General features: G+C 43.4%; 1 protein-coding gene and 1 long non-coding RNA gene across 2 annotated transcripts in view; one reads left to right on the forward strand and one right to left on the reverse strand.

Annotated features, from left to right (window-relative positions):
- map7b (microtubule-associated protein 7b) overlaps nucleotides 1-1,690 on the reverse strand; it is a 44,836-nt gene extending 43,146 nt beyond the window's left edge. Inside the window, exon 1 of the mRNA XM_030047880.1 lies at nucleotides 1,566-1,690. Coding sequence (XP_029903740.1) covers nucleotides 1,566-1,611 — 46 coding nt within the window. The 5' untranslated portion in view covers nucleotides 1,612-1,690. The remainder of the gene's footprint in view (nucleotides 1-1,565) is intronic.
- LOC115356660 (uncharacterized) lies at nucleotides 943-18,214 on the forward strand. The gene is made up of 3 exons (XR_003927986.1): nucleotides 943-1,687; nucleotides 8,948-9,082; nucleotides 17,980-18,214. It is a non-coding gene; the product is annotated as an uncharacterized LOC115356660 (long non-coding RNA).
- Nucleotides 18,215-19,801: the final 1,587 nt, after the last annotated feature.

Raw genomic sequence — 19,801 nt, forward strand, 5'->3', positions numbered from 1 at the left:
TTTCCCACATATGTTATTCTTGGACCTCCAAGCATAACAGGTATGTTAATGGCCCCTCAAGTATAATTCAACCCATTAAGGGGTTCCCATTAATATATTAAACTGTTTATATGGTTTCACATTACCACCTGCCCTTCCCTTGTGGTCACCATCACCATATAGCAGCACTTTCTTTAGCATGGCTGGGTATCGCAATTCATTTCTTTTATGGCACCTTAAATGCCTTGCTGTTACAGAGTATTGCACAAAGGAAGTGTGGTTCAGTAAAACACCCTGGAAATTCTAACATGTAAAGTCACAAATCTGCGAGAAAAAACTCAGACATTGTCAAGTTATGAGAAAACATAACTCAAAGTTATGAGAAAACAAACCAAAAAAAAAAAAAAAATCTGAGATTATAGCCTAACAACTGCAAATTCATAAGGAAAAAAAACTCAAAGAAAATCGTTTTTGTTCTACCATGGGATTTAGTAAGAAGGAAATCCTAGTGATTTTAGCCAAGAATCACAATATTATCATTAGACATTGCTGTGACTTGGGCCTGTACAGAAGAAAACAATGTTGTGATTCTGGGCTAAAATCAGCAGGATCTCCTTCTAACTAAATCCCATGTCAAAGTAGAGTTTGATGAGGTCATCAGCTGCAGGCAGCATTGTTTGCAGTGTCTGATCCAGCCACGCAAAGTCAAGCCATGTGCTTCCTTGGCCTACAAGTTTTGTTTTTTTCGTAAATTTGTGACTTTGATTTTTTTTTTTTTTTTTTAATCATAGGTTGTGTTAGTTTTTTCGTAAATGTATCACTATCTCGGAAATTCTGAGGTTTTCTTTCTCGGAATATTACTCCCCTCTCCATATATTTTTTCACCCTTAATGGCCTTTATACGCAATCCTAGGAATACAGACTGTGATTTTTTTATTGTGACTTGAAGGGGGCCAGCATACAGAAATGATATCAAATGGAATGTATCCATAGATATGTTATTTAAATGTGTTATGTAAATGAGTTGGTTATCGGATATTTTACAACGACTTCAAACGTGACTCAGCCACTCCAAACCTGACGGCGTTGACAGCCATTGTTAGGATACTGTGCCGGTGGCCCACCATGAGGTTCACACGAAAACACACAGACAAGTTGATTTTGTGTCATGCGCAGCACAGCCTTTGGCAATTTCCATAAATTCACCTGTCACGCCAACTGCAACTGCAGCGGGCATGAACAAGTTGACAAAATGTCAGCAACAGGTGTGCACCTGCTTGGGAAAAGCTGAAAATATTGAGCGTCGACAGTAAAACGAGTAAAACGGACGACATTTCCGAGTAGTTTGGAGAAACAGGTCGTGTTTGACAAGCGTAAATCAACCGGTTCGGTGAGTCGGTTGAGAGTTAATCCAATTCCCGTGACCGGTCTGCGCTACTTAGAATCTCTTCATTCTCGTCAGCGCTCAAACACCGAGAGAAAGCAAAATTACTGCCACGTTTTCATCGACATATCATCATTCACATAATGCTTAATTTCTCACAAAAAAATTGTTGAGTAAAACTTTGCTGACGATGACAACTCACCTTGGGACTCGGGAGGAGATGCGTCGCTGCCATCCTGGTCCGCCATTTCTCCTGACGTCAGCAGAGAGGGATCAGCAGCACGAGCCTCAGAGACCTGCCGCCCCGCACACACACACGGACAGGTGGGGGACGACACAGACACACACCCACACGCATTCACTAATCAAGTTAAAAAAAAAAAAAAAAAAATGATGATGGGCAGATAATTTCTCTCTCCCCGTCTCAGTTCAGTTCAATCGAAAGAGACTTTACTGGGAAACAGGCGTTTTCATTGCCAAAGCAAGTGTGAAATAAAAACTATGAAAAGTATTAAATTAAACAGAGGAACTGCAGAATTTTATACACAGATATATACAGATAAGTAAAAACAACTAGATGTAGACTGTAAATGTAGATGTAGCCTAAATGTAGACTGTAATATAGACAAATTTTTTTAAAAAGTATATAAAGTATGCACACACACACACACACACACACACACACACACACACACACACACACGTGCACCCCATGGACAAGCTGTAAATTTAGTTGCTTTGCTTTAGTTGTCTTTCTCACCGATGATTTCTGAGGATTGTTAATCTAGTAGAATTGACTGCTTGATAAACTGAGATGGGTCATTGTAGACGACTGAATCTTGCGTCTGTACCCAGTCTTATGCTGACATCTACTGGACACATTAAGCTGAAGTCTTTGCTTTGACCTATAGCAAACCAGGTACCTGTGCAGGGGCTCTTTGTGGTGCATGAAAACAAAAATGCTGTTTCTGACCAGTGGATGCCTGTATACACTGAAATGTGCAGAGGCTGGTGAAAGTTAAGAACCCATGCCTCTTTTCCTTTTGAAAAAAATATTGTGATTAGGGATGCACAACAATATCATCACTATGGGCTGATATCTGGTTTATGACAAAATAACAGTGTTGGCCTGAAATAAAAAAAAAATTCTGCCCACAGGACATTCTGATATGTGAAATAATATAGGAAAAATGTGTCCTGCTTGCAGCTGTTGTCAAGATTATCTCAGGGAGAGCACGATCCAAGCCTGTCTCAGTAGACAGAGATAGATAGAGATAGATAGATACTTTATTCATCCCGAGGGAAATTCACATCTTCCAGCAGTATCCACAAATTCAAAATACGAAATGAAAGACATCAGAAAAAAAAAGGCCAGCAGTAAGTACTACACACTTTAAAAGGTCTGCAGTAAGTACTACACACTTTAAAAGGCCTGCAGTAAGTACTACTAATAAACAAATAAGTGGTTGATTAAATAATGTCCAAGTGTGCAAGGTGTGCAGTGTGTATTTCAAGAGTTTAAACAAGTGCATTGCAAGAGTTATCTCCTCCGGGTGGAGTTAAAAAGCCGCATGGCGTGGGGGAGGAATGATTTCCTCAGTCTGTCGGTGGAGCAGGACAGTGACAGCAGCCTGTCACTGAAGCTGCTCCTCTGCCTGGTGGTGGCGCTGTGCAGTGGATGCAGTGGATTGTCCATGATTGACAGGAGCCTGCTCAGCGCCCGTTGCTCTGCCACAGATGTCAGGCTCTCAAGTTGTGTGCCCACAACAGAGCCCGCTTTCCTCACCAGTTTGTCCAGTCGTGAGGCGTCCCTCTTCTTGATGCTGCCTCCCCAGCACACCACCGCATAGAAGAGGGCGCTCGCCACAACAGACTGGTAGAACATCAGCAGCAATTTCTGCAGATGTTGAAGGACGCCAGCCTCCTGAGGAAGTACAGTCGGCTCTGTCCTTTCCTGCACAGAGCCTCAGTGTTGGCTGTCCAGTCCAGTCTATCATCCAGCTGCACTCCCAGGTATTTATAGGTCTGCACCATTTCCACACAGGCACCGTTGATGCTTATGGGCTCCGGGTGAGGCCTGGTCCTCCTGAAGTCCACCACCATTTCTTTTGTCTTGGAGGTGTTCAGGTGGAGGTGGTTGGAACCACACGAAGTCCTGGATGAGTTTCCTGTACTCCTCCTCCTGTCCACCGCTGATACATCCCACGATGGCCGTGTCGTCCGCAAACTTCTGCACGTGGCAGGACTCCGAGTTGTACTGGAAGTCCGACGTGTACAGGGTGAACAGGACTGGAGAGAGTACAGTCCCCTGCGGCGCTCCTGTGCTGCTGATCACAGTGTCTGACCTGCAGTCCCCCAGTCGCACATACTGAGGTCTGCCTGTCAGATAGTCCATGATCCATGCCGTCAGGTGTTAGCCTACTCCCATGACAGTCAGTTTGTGACCGAGCAGCTGGGGCTGGATGGTATTGAAGGCGCTGGAGAAATCCAGAAATGTGATTCTCACAGCACCACTGCCCCTGTCCAGGTGAGAGAGGGATCGGTGTAGCATGTAGACGATGGCGTCCTCCACTCCCACCTTCTCCTGGTACGCAAACTGCAGAGGGTCGAGGGCATGGCTCACCTGTGGTCTCAGATGGTGTAGCAGCAGCCGCTCCATGGTCTTCATCACATGTGACGTCAGGGCGACCGGCCTGAAGTCGTTCAGCTCTGCAGGACGTGGCTTCTTTGGGACTGGGACGATGCATGATGTTTTCCACCGCAGTGGGACCCTCCCCTGCTCCAGGCTCAGGTTGAAGATGTGCTATAGAGAGCAGAGATGGGGACTCGAGTCATTGCGACTTGGACCCGAGTCGACTCGAGTCGCTGTTTTAATGACTTGTGATTTGACTTGACAAACATAAAAAGCTTGAGACTCGACTTGGATTTGGTGGTTTAAGACTCGGGACTTGACTCGACTTGAGACACGATGACTTGAATGACTTGATTGTTGTTCATTTCTTGTTTTCAGTTTGAATATAAAATATAAAATAAATATCTCTACCCTGTAATATTACCCGGCATGCGAGCGCACGCTGGGAATGGTGTTGTAATGATTGGATGACGACCCTGTCAGTCAGTCATGCCCTCTCCACTACCTACCTTATATTTGGAGGAACACCCCCTCATGTCAGACGGTCAGCATCATGTCGGCGGGAGCGGGAGGAGTGCCGAGAGTCGTCCTTTTTCGCTTTCGTAACTACACATGTGAAGGGAAATGGCGAACTGCCGAATGCAAGACCTGCTCAACAAAGACTTCAGACAGCCACGCTACAACGTCAAACTTTGTCTGTCATTTGAAGAGCCGTTCTGCCAAATAAGTGCTTGTAAATAAGCTAATAGCCTATTACCCTGTTAGATAGTTAGCTTAGCTAACGTTAGCTTGATACAAGCCTGGATACGAGATGGTTTGAGTGTGATTTATAGTCTCTTACTGACTATTGGCGAGTTAGTGCATGACATGTAGGGCCTGACTGACGATAGGAAAGCAGATTAATAAAACAGAGCAATAAAGCAAAAAGTCATATTTTTTTAAACAGGTTAACTAAATTGGCCGATAATATTATTTGACAGTTACTAATATCTTATATTTTCTCTTTATTAAGACCGGATTCTGCAGGTAAGATTGTAATAATGTGACTTGACTTGGACTTGACTTGATCTATTACAGGACATGACTTGACTTGGCATAACCTGTCACTTGACTTGCCCAAGACTTGAGACTTGAAGGTTAAGACTTGAGACTTACTTGAGACTTGCACATGGGTGCCTTCAGCAGTCGTGGGGATACTCCATCTGGACCCACTGCTTTGCTGGGGGGAAGCCTCCTCAGTTCTCCACACACCTGGGCTGCTGTGATTGTGTGTGTGTGTGTGTGTGTGTGTGTATGGGGGTCTCCTCTGTGCATGTGTCTGCTCGTAGTGGGGGGTGGGGAGCAGAAGAGGGCGTGGGGGGGCATGGTGATCAGAGGTGAGAGTGAGATGGGGTGGTCAAACCTGTTGAAGAAGTTGTTCAACTCGTTCGCCCTCCCCCCATCCCCCTCAATGGTGGCACCCCATCTCGAGCTGCAGCGGGTGATGATCTTCATCCCGTCCCACACCTCCTTCATGCTGTTGTTCTGCATCTTCTGCTCCAGCTTCCTTCTGTACTGCTCCTTTGCCTCACTGAGCTGGACTCTGAGTTCCCGCTGCACGCGTTTTAGCTCCTGCTGATCACTGTCTTTGAAGGCCTTCTTCTTCTGGTTCAGGAGGCCTTTAATGTGACTGGTGATCCAGGGCTTGTTGTTCGCATAGCAGCGCACCGTTCTTACAGAAACAACAACATCCATACAGAAGTTAATGTAGTCAGTGGTGCAGTCTACAACCCCCTCGATGTTCCCGCTGTGCGACCCCTGCAGTACATCCCAGTCAGTAGTGCCAAAGCAGTCTCTCAGAGCGTGCTCTGCCTCAGGAGACCACTTCCTGAATGACCGTGTGGTTGTGGGTAGTCTCCTCACCTTTGGTTTGTAGTGAGGCTGAAGCAGAACAAGGTTATGGTCAGCTTTTCCCAGTGCAGGCAGTGGGGTGGCCCTGTATGCATCCTTTACATTTGCATACAGTAGGATGAATCTTACAATTTTGTTTGAAAGAAAATGTTACATGAAGATAAATATGACATGTTTTACATAACCTAAGCTGAAGCAGATTTCTTATTTTGGCCAGGGAACATGTACATTTTGAAAAGCATTGTGTTTCTGCAACTCTCTCTTGTGTATCTGCATCTCTCAGTGGACCTTCACAATAAGAGAAGGAATAATAATATTAATAACACTTCACCACTGCAGCTTTCTATCAACTTTCTTTCTTTCTTTCTTTTCCTGCTTAATCCTTTGCAGGGTCAAATGGTATGGGAGGCATGGAACCTATCCTAGCATGCGCTGGGAGTTAGGGAGACCTCCTGGGCAGATCAACATTCTATCACAGAGAGACAGACACATGTGTTCATACCTACAGGCAGATCAGAGCCTGCAGCCCACCTGACTTTTGTGTCTTTGGCCTGTGGCAGGAGACTGGAGCTAGAGACAGCCGTGCAAACACGGCCAAAACATCTGCAGCTTTGTTGTGAGGGCAATGGAAAGAGTAGGACGATTTGGAACATGTTCTTATTTACAGCATTAGCCTGCAGAAGCATCAGCTGCTGCTCGACACAAACAATGCCACACTTACATGAAGAGGGCATTTCACTTGTTCAGTAGCACTTCTGACAGTAGTTTTCATGTGAGGCAAGAGTGTTGCAAATCATCCTAGTGTATTCAAACCACAGAGCTTGAGTGGAGTAGAATGGTCATTGCTCTGTTTGCTGTGGTCATTTGGCTGGTACAGAATAAAATAGTGATTACAGTTGTTTTCTATGGTAACTAACAAGTCATTGGGCTGTGGAGGGTGTCACACTTACTTGAGAACTGTGCAGATATGTTGTGCTGTGCAGAAATTACTAAAAGAACAGTGAACATTTGAATCAACATCTGCAAGCTGGAAAACCTAGCATCATCAAATATACACTATATTACCAAAAGTATTCACTCACCCATTCAAATGATCAGAATCAGGTGTCCTAATCACTTGGCCTGGCCACAGGTGTATAAAATCAAGCACTCAGGCATGCAGACTGTGAAACAAGACATTTGTGAAAGAATGGGCCGCTCTCAGGAGCTCAGTGAATTCCAGCGTGGAACTGTCATAGGATGCCACCTGTGCAACAAATCCAGTCGTGAAATTTCCTCGCTCCTAAATATTCCACAGTCAACTGTCAGCTCTATTATAACAAAATGGAAGCGTTTGGGAACAACAGCAACTCAGCCACGAAGTGGTAGGCCACGTAAAGTGACGGAGAGGGGTCAGCGGATGCTGAAGCGCATAGTGCAAAGAGGTCGCCGACTTTCTGCACAGTCAATTGCTACAGAGCTACAAACTTCATGTGACCTTCAGGTTAGCCCAAGTACAGTACGCAGAGAGCTTCATGGAATGGGTTTCCATGGCCGAGCAGCCGCAGCCAAGCCACACATCACCAAGTGCAATGCAAAGCGTCGGATGCAATGGTGTAAAGCACGCCGCCACTGGCCTCTAGAGCAGTGGAGACGCGTTCTCTGGAGTGATGAATCACGCTTTTCCATCTGGCAATCTGATGGACGAGTCTGGGTTTGGAGGTTGCCAGGAGAACGGTACATTTCAGACTGCATTGTGCCGACTGTGAAATTTGGTGGAGGAGGAATTATGGTGTGGGGTTGTTTTTCAGGAGCTGGGCTTGGCCCCTTAGTTCCAGTGAAAGGAACTTTGAATGCTTCAGGATACCAAAACATTTTGGACAATTCCATGCTCCCAACCTTGTGGGAACAGTTTGGAGCGGGCCCCTTCCTCTTCCAACATGACTGTGCACCAGTGCACAAAGCAAGGTCCATAAAGACATGGATGACAGAGTCTGGTGTGGATGAACTTGACTGGCCTGCACAGAGTCCTGACCTGAACCCGATAGAACACCTTTGGGATGAATTAGAGCAGAGACTGAGAGCCAGGCCTTCTCGACAAACATCAGTGTGTGACCTCACCAATGCGCTTTTGGAAGAATGGTCAAAAATTCCTATAAACACTCTCCTCAACCTTGTGGACAGTCTTCCCAGAAGAGTTGAAGCTGTAATAGCTGCAAAAGGTGGACCGACATCATATTGAACTCTATGGGTTAGGAATGGGATGGCACTTCAGTTCATAGTATGAGTAAAGGCAGGTGAGCGAATACTTTTGGTAATATAGTGTAGCTTTTACTTAGAACCTCTTAAATGCTACCAGCTGTCATAGTTTGGACCAACTTTAGCAGAGAAGAAAAGTGTTTGTAAATGTGAAATGGCTAATGTACCAAAGCAACCATACACATAAGAATGGATGCCACTCCAACCATCCTGCTATGTTCATTTGGGAGAGAGAGACTGTTCTGCTTGACTGAAGCTCTGTCATTCAAACTGACAAACCACTAGGCACAAGCCCACCACCAGCAGAGGGAGCACTGCTCCCACAGTCAAATATCAACTGATCAAAACGAAATTCAGTCCCAACATGAATGTTGAGACCCTATCTCATTAGATTTCTTTGACAAATTAATGTGATCATTTTAACATCATTAGATTCAGCTAAATAATGAAAATGTATAATTGATTGAGCAGAATATGTATTGAAATGGCTGACATTTGCAGTCTGTGCACAAACATCCAGCATGATGCACTCATTACACCGCACTGTAAATCTGCAAAATGAGTGTACCCCAAATGTCAGTAAAAATGGACTACATTTAAATGTAGCTCACATCACTGAAGGCTTGTGATGTTTTTGCTACGAGTGTTTCATCTCACAATTAGTCTTCTGCAAAACGGCATTTCAAGTAGACAAAATTAGAGGTACAACAAAAATAAATCAGAGCAGTGTCTTTTCAACAAACCCAATGATATTTGAGTAAGGATTTACTGTTCTCGGCTGAATATGTATGCTAATCTCTGTTCATATCGTTGCTATTTGCCAGAATGTGCCGGCTTACCCCCCCAGACCCCCAGAATGATGTCTGCTGATTGGTGCATGGAAGACTGTAACCAGGGCAACCAGCTGTTTGGAAATTTCTCTGATGGAGGAGGAGTCGTCGAGAGATGTCGGCTTGCAGGTATGGGGTGGAACGTCTTATGAAACGGAGTTATTTTATTCTCTCTCTCTCTCACACACACACACACACACACTCACACACTCACACACACACACACACACTCACACACACACACACACACACACACACTTGTGAGCACCTCTGTATCCGTTGGGGTCAGAGATGGGAAAGGATGAGGAGAGGATGGGAAAATGCTGATGGCAAATAAGGGAGCTACAGTCGTTGTGTTCTGCTTGAACGCCTTCTCTTGGGCACTGGGATTTCTCTCAAAAATCTCTCTCCCCCTTTCTCTCTCTTTCTCTTCCCCTCTTTTCATCTTTCCTAGGCGGTTTAACCCAAGCTGCTTTCATCTCTCTTTTGTTTTCTAGACAAAACACCCCCTTCTCCTTCTCTTTTATCTATTAACTGTCTGTCCACTGTGTGTGTGTGTGAGTGTGTGAGTGTGTGTGTGTGTGTGTTTGTGCTTGATGTCTGCATTCTGGTTGTGTTTATAGTCAGTGTCTGGCTCTATACAGGAGGAGAGGACATTAGTCAAAAAACAGAGGGGGAGTGATGAGGTGGTGGTATGGCCTGAGGTGAAGTTCAGGGTTGTCTATGTGTGTGTGAGTGCCTTCAGCTCCCTCAGGATGACAGCTTGCTCAGATTTGCTGTAATTGATTCCCAGGGGAGTGGGGTCTCTGAGGAACAATGCTTTGATTGCTCACCACTAAATCCACACAGCAAAAGATGAGTATGGGGAGGCAGGTGGAGGGTTATTGTTGACCTTAGCGGGCACATGGGTTGAAGGGAATAGATGTCAGGCATCTCTAATTTGGTAGTCTGATTCTCCGTTGATTAATGCTCAAAGCTCTTCACACTGGAATCAGCTAAGAGAGAGTGAAAGGAAAAATGCAAAATGGAGAAAATTGGAAGGAATAAGCAGATTGAGGAACTCACTGATCTTGAGAGCAAGACACTGATCTTCACCGATGAATGGATGAATTTGAATGTGTGTGTGTGTGTGTGTGCACGCACGTGCATGCATAGGATCCAGAGCATCCAAAGTTCCTTCAGTACTTCCAGCCTCTTGCCCCAGAACAAAGCTGACTTCTCATGGTGCGGTCAGCTGCTCCTGTGTTTAAACAAAGTTTCCTCCAGCAACAAACAAAAACAATTACAATCTTCAACCACCAACTTGTATCCAAGGGAGTTACAGTGCCATGCCGCCGTGCCTTCCTTGGACATCACAACAATGGATTGTTGGACGTCACGATTCAGTTCAGTTAAAAGTGTTATCCCTGGCCTTGGGGGGAACCTTAGCATAGCATAAAGTCACTCCCCTCTTTCCCCACTCCCAAGGAGGACCCATGCTACAATGAATGCAGTCCAAAAAAATGGGTTTATTCTTCAGTTTACAGAGAAAAAAAAGATGGTAGCAAAAACAAATGTCAGGCTGAGCCCAGCCAAAATGACAAACAAAACAAGAAGTAATGATCCAACTTATCTTACCCATCAAAACAAACAAACAGAAAAGTACAGAGGGCTATTCCATGAAAGCAGCTAAAGAAAGCTGCCTTACGTGATATAGCCTGGCTTGAATTAGCGTCAACTTTCACTAAAGCCTCAACCCGTTCCACTAACACGATTCAGCCGCGTCAGGTCAGCGCTAATTCTAGCCACGTTTGAACAAGCCTCAAGTGTGCGCGTCCAGCGGGATTGTTAACCGGCATGACACCGTCGGGATATGGAAATCAAAAAACTGGAGAAGGAAGTAAGTATAAATTTAAACACAACAGAAAGCCATGGTTTGAACTGTATTTAATGCTTTCATTCTTGATGATGATGATTGAGTTTTTTTTTTTTTTTTTTTTTGAATGGCTAATAAATGATTTCAGAACTTAGGCACAGTCTTTCTGAAATTATACATGTAAAAATCCAAATAAAAAGGGATCATTCCAAAAGTGAGATGACCATGAATCCAATTGGGATTAACTGAAATATGTGTTCTTGTAAACGTCCCTCACCTATGTCAACTAACCTATTGGCTTCGGGCAGAATAGAGGCGGATCATCACAAATTGTGGGTGGGAAATAAAATAAGACGTCTTTTTTTATTTAACCTCTTGTTCTTTTTAACTCTTATGTTCAACACTTGTTGTTGCATTTGCTGTATGACTTGTGCTACATGAATAAAATATGATTGAGTAATTGATTGTTTATTCGGTTGATTTCGGAGACTGACAGCGGTAACACATGATTTTCATTATGTTTATTTTTATTAAGTAAACACATTCATGCTTGGTCACATTATGGGAAATAAGTCTGAACTTATATTTCCGAACACGGTCTTGGTGCTACATAATTAAATTTGAATTGAATTGAATTGAATTGAATATGTGATGCCATGGCAACAGTATACATGACGGGACCGTCATTTGGGGGTCTGTTTCCGTCCGTCAGACATTCTTTGACAGGCAGCTGAGCTAAGCTTGACCGTAAGCCGCCACGGAGCAGGCTAGTTCTGCTGACTAAGTTACCATGGTTACTGAGCTGCAACTCATATAAGCCACTTTGATGGAACAGAACTCTCACTTAAATTAGCGAGGCTTATCGAAATAAGCCAGGCTATCCCGTTAGCCAGCTTGATGGAATAGGCCCCCGGTCTCTTACCTGACTGCCTAACGTAAAACAGGAGAGAAAGAAATCAAAAGGAAAAGGTTTCCCACCCTTACAGTCACCGCTGCCCGGACTTCCCTAACATATGTCACCATTTATCTATAAACACTATGTACACAACAGTAGCTGGAAGAAAGCACAGCACACAGCACAACAGCACGGTCAGGCTGGGAGCCAGGAAGGAGGAGGAGGAGGAGAGCTGTCGCACAGATCGATCTTTTAAATCAGGCGCCATCAGTCTCCCGTCTGGTGAGCAGCCATCACCTGCAACTCAAGCTAAAGAAGGAAATACCACCAGGATGAGCAACCCCACCTGCAGGCAGGGAGGGGGAACAACAAAAACACATACACATACACATATAAATAACTTTGGGTTATAACAATGGACTGTAAAAGTTATTTTACATCTTTAGTGTAATATCTAAAAAATGTAGGTAGTTTCTGCTAATCTTTTCCCACAGCAAGTAGTTGTACTGTTGAACTAGATATAATTTTCCTCCCTTTTATCCAGCAATTGATTTTGATTCATGCCACTATGATATGAAAATGAACTCTGAAGGCGTTTCTCAATACCAAGTTCACCAAGTTTGGACTTGCGAACTTTTAAGGTTTGGACTTGATGAGGTCGACTCGGGACTACAGACTTGGAGGACGGACGGTCGTTCTGCAATTGGAACAGCATTGAACTTGATGACTTCTCCATCTCATCTGTCTTGGCAATATTTAATATAACCATATATCCTGTAGTGTTGATAATAAAAAATATATATATATTAGAAACACTACTCTGCCTCCTCCATTTTCATAAATAAATTCCATTTAATTTAGCAAATTTAATTTGAATAAATTACAGCCTACAGCTCAGAGAGGTACTATTGATACATATTTGATTTCCCCGATTTGATTTGATTGATTATACACTACTCACAAAAAGTTAGGGATATTCGGCTTTCGGGTGAAATTTCAGGATGAACCTAAAATGCATTATAACCTTTACAGGTGAACTTAATGTGACCTTCTGTAAACTTTTGAATGCACATGTCCAACTGTTCAATGTTTCAGTACTTTTTGCACAAGTTGCTGTTCTCTAACAAGGAGTTTAACGGCAAAATTCACAACAGGTGTTTGATCCATGAATCGACCAATAAATTTCCTGGTTCAATTAGAATTGGTATTTAAACAGTCCTCCTCATTATGCTGTTCACATTTTGACATCATGAGACCAAGACGACACCTAACAATTGATCAACAGTACCTCACCATTGTGAGGCTTCAAACAGGATGTTCTCAGACGGAAGTGGCCACTGAGCTTAGAGTGTCACAGAGTGTCATCAGCAGGTTGCAACAGAGATACAGAGAGACTGGAAGAGTCACAGAAAGGCATAGAAGTGGACATCCTTTGGCCACATCCCACACTGATGACCGCTTCATTGTGAACAGTGCCCTGCGGAACCGGATGATGAATGCCACTCAACTCCAGGCACGTTTAAGGGAGGTGAGAGGCACCCAAGTGTCACGTCAGACCATTCGAAACCGTTTACATCAGCATGGTCTGCGTGCTAGACGACCTGCAAGGGTACCTGACCACACCACCAGGCACAGGTGTCATCGTCTTGCATGGGCCAGGGAGCATTTATGCTGGACGAGGGACCAGTGGGCCTCAGTGCTGTTCTCTGATGAAAGCCGATTCATGTTGAGCAGAAATGATGGCCGCCAACGATGTTGGAGACGTCAAGGAGAGCCCTATGCATCAGCCACTGTTGTCACCAGACGAGCCTTTGGTGGTGGTGGTGTTACTGTGTGGGCAGGTGTGTCTAGTCAGTACAGAACTGCTCTACACTTTGTGACAAGCCCATACTACCTGAATAACATCATTAATCCAGTCATTGTGCCCCTGCATGAACAACACAGGCCTAATTTCATCTTCATGGACGACAATGCTCCAGCTCATCGAGGTCGCATCATTAGGGAACGGCTGCTGGAGACTGGGGTACCTCAAATGGAGTGGCCTGCACTTTCTCCAGACCTGAATCCCATAGAAAACCTATGGGATCAGCTGAGTTGCCATGTAGAGGCTCGGAGCTCTGTACCCCGGAACCTCAATGACCTGAGGGCCCCCCCTTCAAGAAGAGTGGGATGCCATGCCTCAGCAGACAATAAGTCGACTTGTGAACAGCATGAGACGTCGTTGTCAAGCTGTAATTGATGTTCAAGGGCACATGACAAGTTATTGAGACATTGACATTTTTTGTTGTGGTATATCCACCACTGTTGTTGGCTTTTGTTTCAATAAATTGTTTGAGATAAGGAAATCACCAGTGTATGCTTCTACTTAAATGCCCTACTTTCATGATATAATATCACTGTAGCGTGAACTTTTTAACTGAACTTTTAACTTTTTTTTTTTTTTTTTTTTTTTTGGCTTTCTCCCGAAAGCCAAATATCCCTAACTTTTTGTGAGTAGTGTATATTATAATTATTACTACAACTCGCATACTACTATAACTTACAACTAACCCTAACCCTCGTTCTCGTTTTCATGGGCTAATATATCAGATTTACAGTTATGAGTTCTCTCCTCCGGTGTTGCCGCCATTGCCACTGGTTGGTGCGAAATGGATGCTGGGATACCTGGCTGTTCCAAGTCCACATAAGTCACCAACTGATGCATCCTCGCTAAAAGGGGCGGAGCAAGAACACATCCGAATTTGGACCTAACTTGGTCAGATGTGAACTTTGAATTGGAACAGGACTTGGGCTGCAACTGATGACGTTTCACGAGTCTGCAAGAACACAAGAACAGACAAGAATGTGAACTGAGAAACGCCCAGTGTGTGTGGTCTAATTGCAGAGTTGGAGTCAGGTGTGTGGAGTTGGGAGTGGGCCTGTTCAGCTGCATGTCATCACCAGTCTACCATCTACTACTTAAGCCCAGTTCAACCCTCTGGATTTTGCGTTCCACTATACTAATGCCACTACACTAATTCTGTCTAAAGTCAGCCAGAGAATTGACATCACATTCAGATTTACAGAAATAATCAGTAATGAGGGTTATATGTTGTTCTCATGACTGCACAGAACTCCTGTTCATTTTTCTTGTCACTTTTCGTTTAACAGTGACTGCAGCCCCCTCCCTCTCTGTCTCTGTGTGAGTGTCTCCCAGGCAGCAGGCAGGACACTTTCTCTCCATAGCAACATAAAGTCATTCATGTCATTCGTTTGACCAGTGAGCCCAGCTCCTCTAGGAGCCCAGTCATTTACTGATCTCATTCATGAAAAAAAAGGCACCAGCAAATCAGACTGCTCACACTGCATTATGCTGCCTGGGAATACCATACTGTGATCTCCTATTGGTCACTCATTCTGTTATGAGGAAAGGTTTTTTTGGGGGTTTTTTTTTGTTTGTTTTTTTAAATAGAGCCAATTCTGCATGTATGAATCATAACAGAGTTACACATTTTGAATATGGTGTTATCTACATACATGTAAGAGACAGCATAAAGCCTGGGTTGTTTTTGTTGTCTGACAATCAAAATTTGTTCAATTATCTCTCTTTCTCTATAACAGAAGCAGATGGTGTTATGAGGACTGATCTGACCTCAGCCATGCAGACAGCCACCTCACCAGTACAAACACAGACACAAACATAATGCATGCTGTATCTGGGTCTGAGACTCTTTATGGCTGACCAATCACATCATTCCATTTGACGATGCATATCCAGGGCCAATAGCAGCAAAGAAAGCAATCCTTAAAGAAGAACTTCTTTATATACAAACAAGCTAGTAGACATATGGCTATGTGGTGACCCACGTAAATACAGCTATTAATTCTAAATCCCCACAAATAATCCTTCAGGCAGTCATGGCAATAATGTCTACAGAGTATCTTTTTACAGAAATAAAAGCGTTCTCTGTGGGATCATCCACACATCCACAGTGCTGGACAGACTTAGGACATCATCAACATCAATAAGATGGAATCAGTTAATCAAAGAGAGAAAATTTAGATTGATCATCTCTGTGTGCATCAAGACTAATGTTTACTGTCTGCATTAATGTTGTGATATGACAGAATTAATAAAGAACTAGTTGTCTTATATAATACTGTGCTACCTCAGTAAACAACAGTGTTGCCTATATTGTTCAGCCTCTGCTATATTAGAGGTGCAACAGTTCATTCCTTGCATCGCTACAATGTTTATGAATTCTGCCGTTTCAACTGCATCAATCTGCTAAAAGAAATATACAGAATAAATCACTCAGAAATTCTTTTAATTAAAAAAAAAAAAAGAAGAACATTGTGTCGATCTAACAGAGTACTGTGAATTTCAACTTTTGTAGGTTAGAATAAATTTTGCTTAAGCAATTCTTTTGTCTGATTTTTTTACATTAAAAAAACAAAAGGATAGTCTTACATTGTTGAAATTGATGAAACATTTTTCTTAAATCATAATTCTTGTCATATATGTATAAATCGTATAGTCCTGTGAACAGTGAAGCAAATCGAATTGCTGTTAAAGAGTAACTAAACGCCAAACCCAAATCTTATCCTTACCCTACTTTTCATTATTAGAGTTCAGGCTTTATACAGATTTGGATTTGGAGTTTAGCTACTCTTTAAGTCTATGATCCTTACACAGTGTAACTATATAGTGTACACAATAATAATAATGAATAATAATCAGTGATAATTGTTGATTTGTTAACATTTTACCAAGAAATCAGTGTGTTGGCCCCACAAACATCCCTAAAACTGAATTACTATTTAGAGAAACTTGTAGCATACAGTATTTGAGGATTCAAAAGATGGATGCCATATCTCGTTATTTACTTTATCATTTATTTAAAAGGAACCTTACAGAATAGAATGGCTTGATGCAAAGTTTTCAAACTTTTTCTTTTTTTTTTTTTTTTTAAATGATGAGTCTCGTAGACTCTCATAGCAGGTATGGAATTCATTTGTTGACTGATTTGATGGGAAAGGCAGATTTTGTAAAGGTTATTCTGCATGGAGTCACAAGGTCACTTCTCCGAGAGGTTCTAGTCTTCTTCACACTTGATTTTGGAACAAGTATACATTGTTTTAAAGCGGGTGGTGCGGAACTGTCAATAATTTTAGATATCAGGAAAATACATTTTTCAAAAGTCAGCAATCCATATTTGTTAATAATACTGGAATAGTGATAATCTTTTGGCTTTTCATCTAAGGTCTGCAGAGTTTGTTGGTAGAAGGTGTTTACTGGCTTAAGTGTGGTCGGTTCTGCTATTTATACAATATGATACATGAGAAAAAAATAAGAGAAAAGCATTGATGACATAAAAATAATAATAATAAAAAAAATGTTGTTTAGTGAACTGTACAATGGCACAAAGGCCTGAAACAATCTTATTTAGTGTGACTGCAGAACTAAATACACTAATTCTCATTGTTCCGTCACATCTGCTTTGTATGTTTGCCTCCAGCAGTAGTAGTAGTCGTGGCAATAGTAATGGACAGTGTTGGCAGCAACGACTTCGTGGGCTCGCGTACGCCTGCATCTTTTTATGCTTGAAGAAGGGGAGATGTAACATTTATGTCTGGAGTGCTGGAACATTGAATGGGCTCAGTGGAGTGAAAGTGAAGAGATCCCCAGGATATTAAATTGCATACTTTGCCGTACACATGAATGTCATTCATGTGATGCATGCATGTGGTTTATGATGTATTTCTAAATTTAAGAAAGGGGTTTTTTTCAGAGGTTGCACTGCACTACCAGAGTAGGAAAAAACTTTAAATTGTGCAGAAGAGTGCACTCAGTAGAATGCAGATGTGTGTCAGGCATGTCTGGGGGCATGTGAGTGGCCAACAGCAGCTGCACAGTGTGTCCAGCTCATATGTGTGACATGATACGCAGAGTACATTATCAAGATGTTACCAGATTAGACAGACTATGTAGAGATAAATATTTGGATACAATGCCCGTTGTTATGGTCCTGAGTTTCTGGACTTTTGATTTGGACTCTACTTTTGTTCTTCTGTGTTTTCCTTGTGTTGTCCTCTGTCCTCCTGTGCCGCAGCCCCTTCCCCAGGTGTGTCATGTTACCTGATTGGTTCCTTGTGTATTTAACTTCTGCCTTCAGTTCAGTTCTTTGTCTGATCATTGTCTTTGCTGCGTGTCATGCTTGTGGTTTCCTGTGCTCCTAGAGATCGCTGTGCTTCCTGTTTCCTAGTTGTTATTAAATATTTTTCTTTTCCTTTCAGCTTACTTGCCTACTAGCTCCCGCATTTGGATCCTACCAACCTCCTGACACGGAACAGTCCATATACAGCAGATAGTTCTTACTGCTTTGTTTGCTGTATTTAAAAGAAACTGGTTGGCAGTTGTATGGCGCTGAACACAACCCAAAGTAGTGGTACTGGAAGTGAAATTCTGAATCTCTGGCAAGAAGACATGATTGTAACTGAATTTAAATCTGTGACATGATTGGTTGTCCTTAGTGAATACAAATAAATGAAAAACAAAACAAACAAAACAAGATTCCAGACTGAAGCAGTTGTTGATCACTTGCGGCCGGTTAAGAGGAGTGAGGAGTTGGCAGTCAGTTGCGGTATATAACACTGTGAATCACTGCAACCACGAGAGGTCCTTGATCATATAGTCATAGCTGTGCACAAAAATATTAGGCTGACAGGCCAGTTAGTGTGTAAGATTAGCTGCAGACAGAAACACGGCTGCACACATGATCCCCTCTAGGCTGCTGCCGGATGGAGATAAAAAACTAAAACTATCTGACCAATACTAGTTTTTTGGGTGACTTCTTTTGATCTTTTTTGTTTGTTTGTTTGTTTGTTTTTCATGTCTCTCTCTTGACTACATACAGATCAGGATCAGGACAGGGTAGGGATGATGTGGAGCGTCCATCCTGCCCTGTCCTCTTTACCCACAATGCAGCTAGTCTGGCCTGCAGGGTAAACACAGCTCTGTGTCACCGAGGTGACAGAGGAGAAAATTGTCCTGCGTTCCCCTTCTCTCTCTCTCTCTCTCCCTCCCTCCCTCTCGTTCTCTCTCTCTGTCTGTCTAGCTGAGAAGTGCCGCTCTATGGGCAAACTGCCTGTCATCTGAATGAGTGAGCAGGGTAGAGCAGCGCAGCGCATCACCGCAGCGTTTGTCTGATGCTGCAATGAGGTTCCACCGTGGTGGAGAAGAGATTGGATCTATCAAGGGAAGCTAACTGGGAGGGATTGTACTGGTGTCACCCTGCCTCTCATCTCTCTTTACCTCCCCTTCATCTAGCTGTCTCTTTTTATCCCCCCAGTCTGCTCTGTCTCGCTTTCTGAAACCCAAACACGCTGAATGCACAGGAGAGAGGGAGAAACAGGGAGATGGGTCGGGAACAACAGAGCAAAGCGTTGGAGGAGAGTGGGGGATGGAGTGAAGAGGCTGGGGAAAATATAGGATGAGGAGAGTGTGGCCAAATGAAAAGGGGGAGGGGATGCATTGGAATATACTGTACAGGGAGATATGCTGTATTGCTACTGCTCTTCTTGGCAGAAACTGATAAGAGCACATCAAGAAAAGCGGGTACACCCATAGTGCCAGTGCCATCCAGATTTCTTTTTTCCATTTCTCCCATTCACTGTCAATGTTGACGCGTTTATTGACGCCATTCTGTTTTGAATTCTCATTTTCTCATGGTGCAACATGCCGTGACACCAGTAGAAGACTCTGCTGGTGAACACTTTGCTGGTGCTCAGCCAGCTGACTGAACCAGGCGCAGGCACGCTCGGGGGTGGGGGGTGGGGGGGGTCCCGTCCTTAGCTATTCTCCTCACATTCACCTTGCAGTCCCAATTATTCAAGGCGGTGTGCACGAGTGCTCCCTGCCAGCCAGCCCCAGCTGTGAAAAGTGGGTCATGGAATTTAAAGGCACAGGCTTGTTCATTCACTGGCAGCCACTTTGCCAGCCTATCTGTTCCTCATCATGAGATGTAGCACTGCTGTGTTTGCAGTCAGATTTCCTGCAGTGAAACCCACAAGGCTGTTTGAGTCTGCAGAAATGTGTGTCAGTGAATCAGAATATATG

The sequence above is a fragment of the Myripristis murdjan genome, chromosome 24 (assembly GCF_902150065.1).
Source record: "Myripristis murdjan chromosome 24, fMyrMur1.1, whole genome shotgun sequence".
In the NCBI taxonomy this organism is placed as follows: Eukaryota; Metazoa; Chordata; class Actinopteri; order Holocentriformes; family Holocentridae; genus Myripristis; species Myripristis murdjan.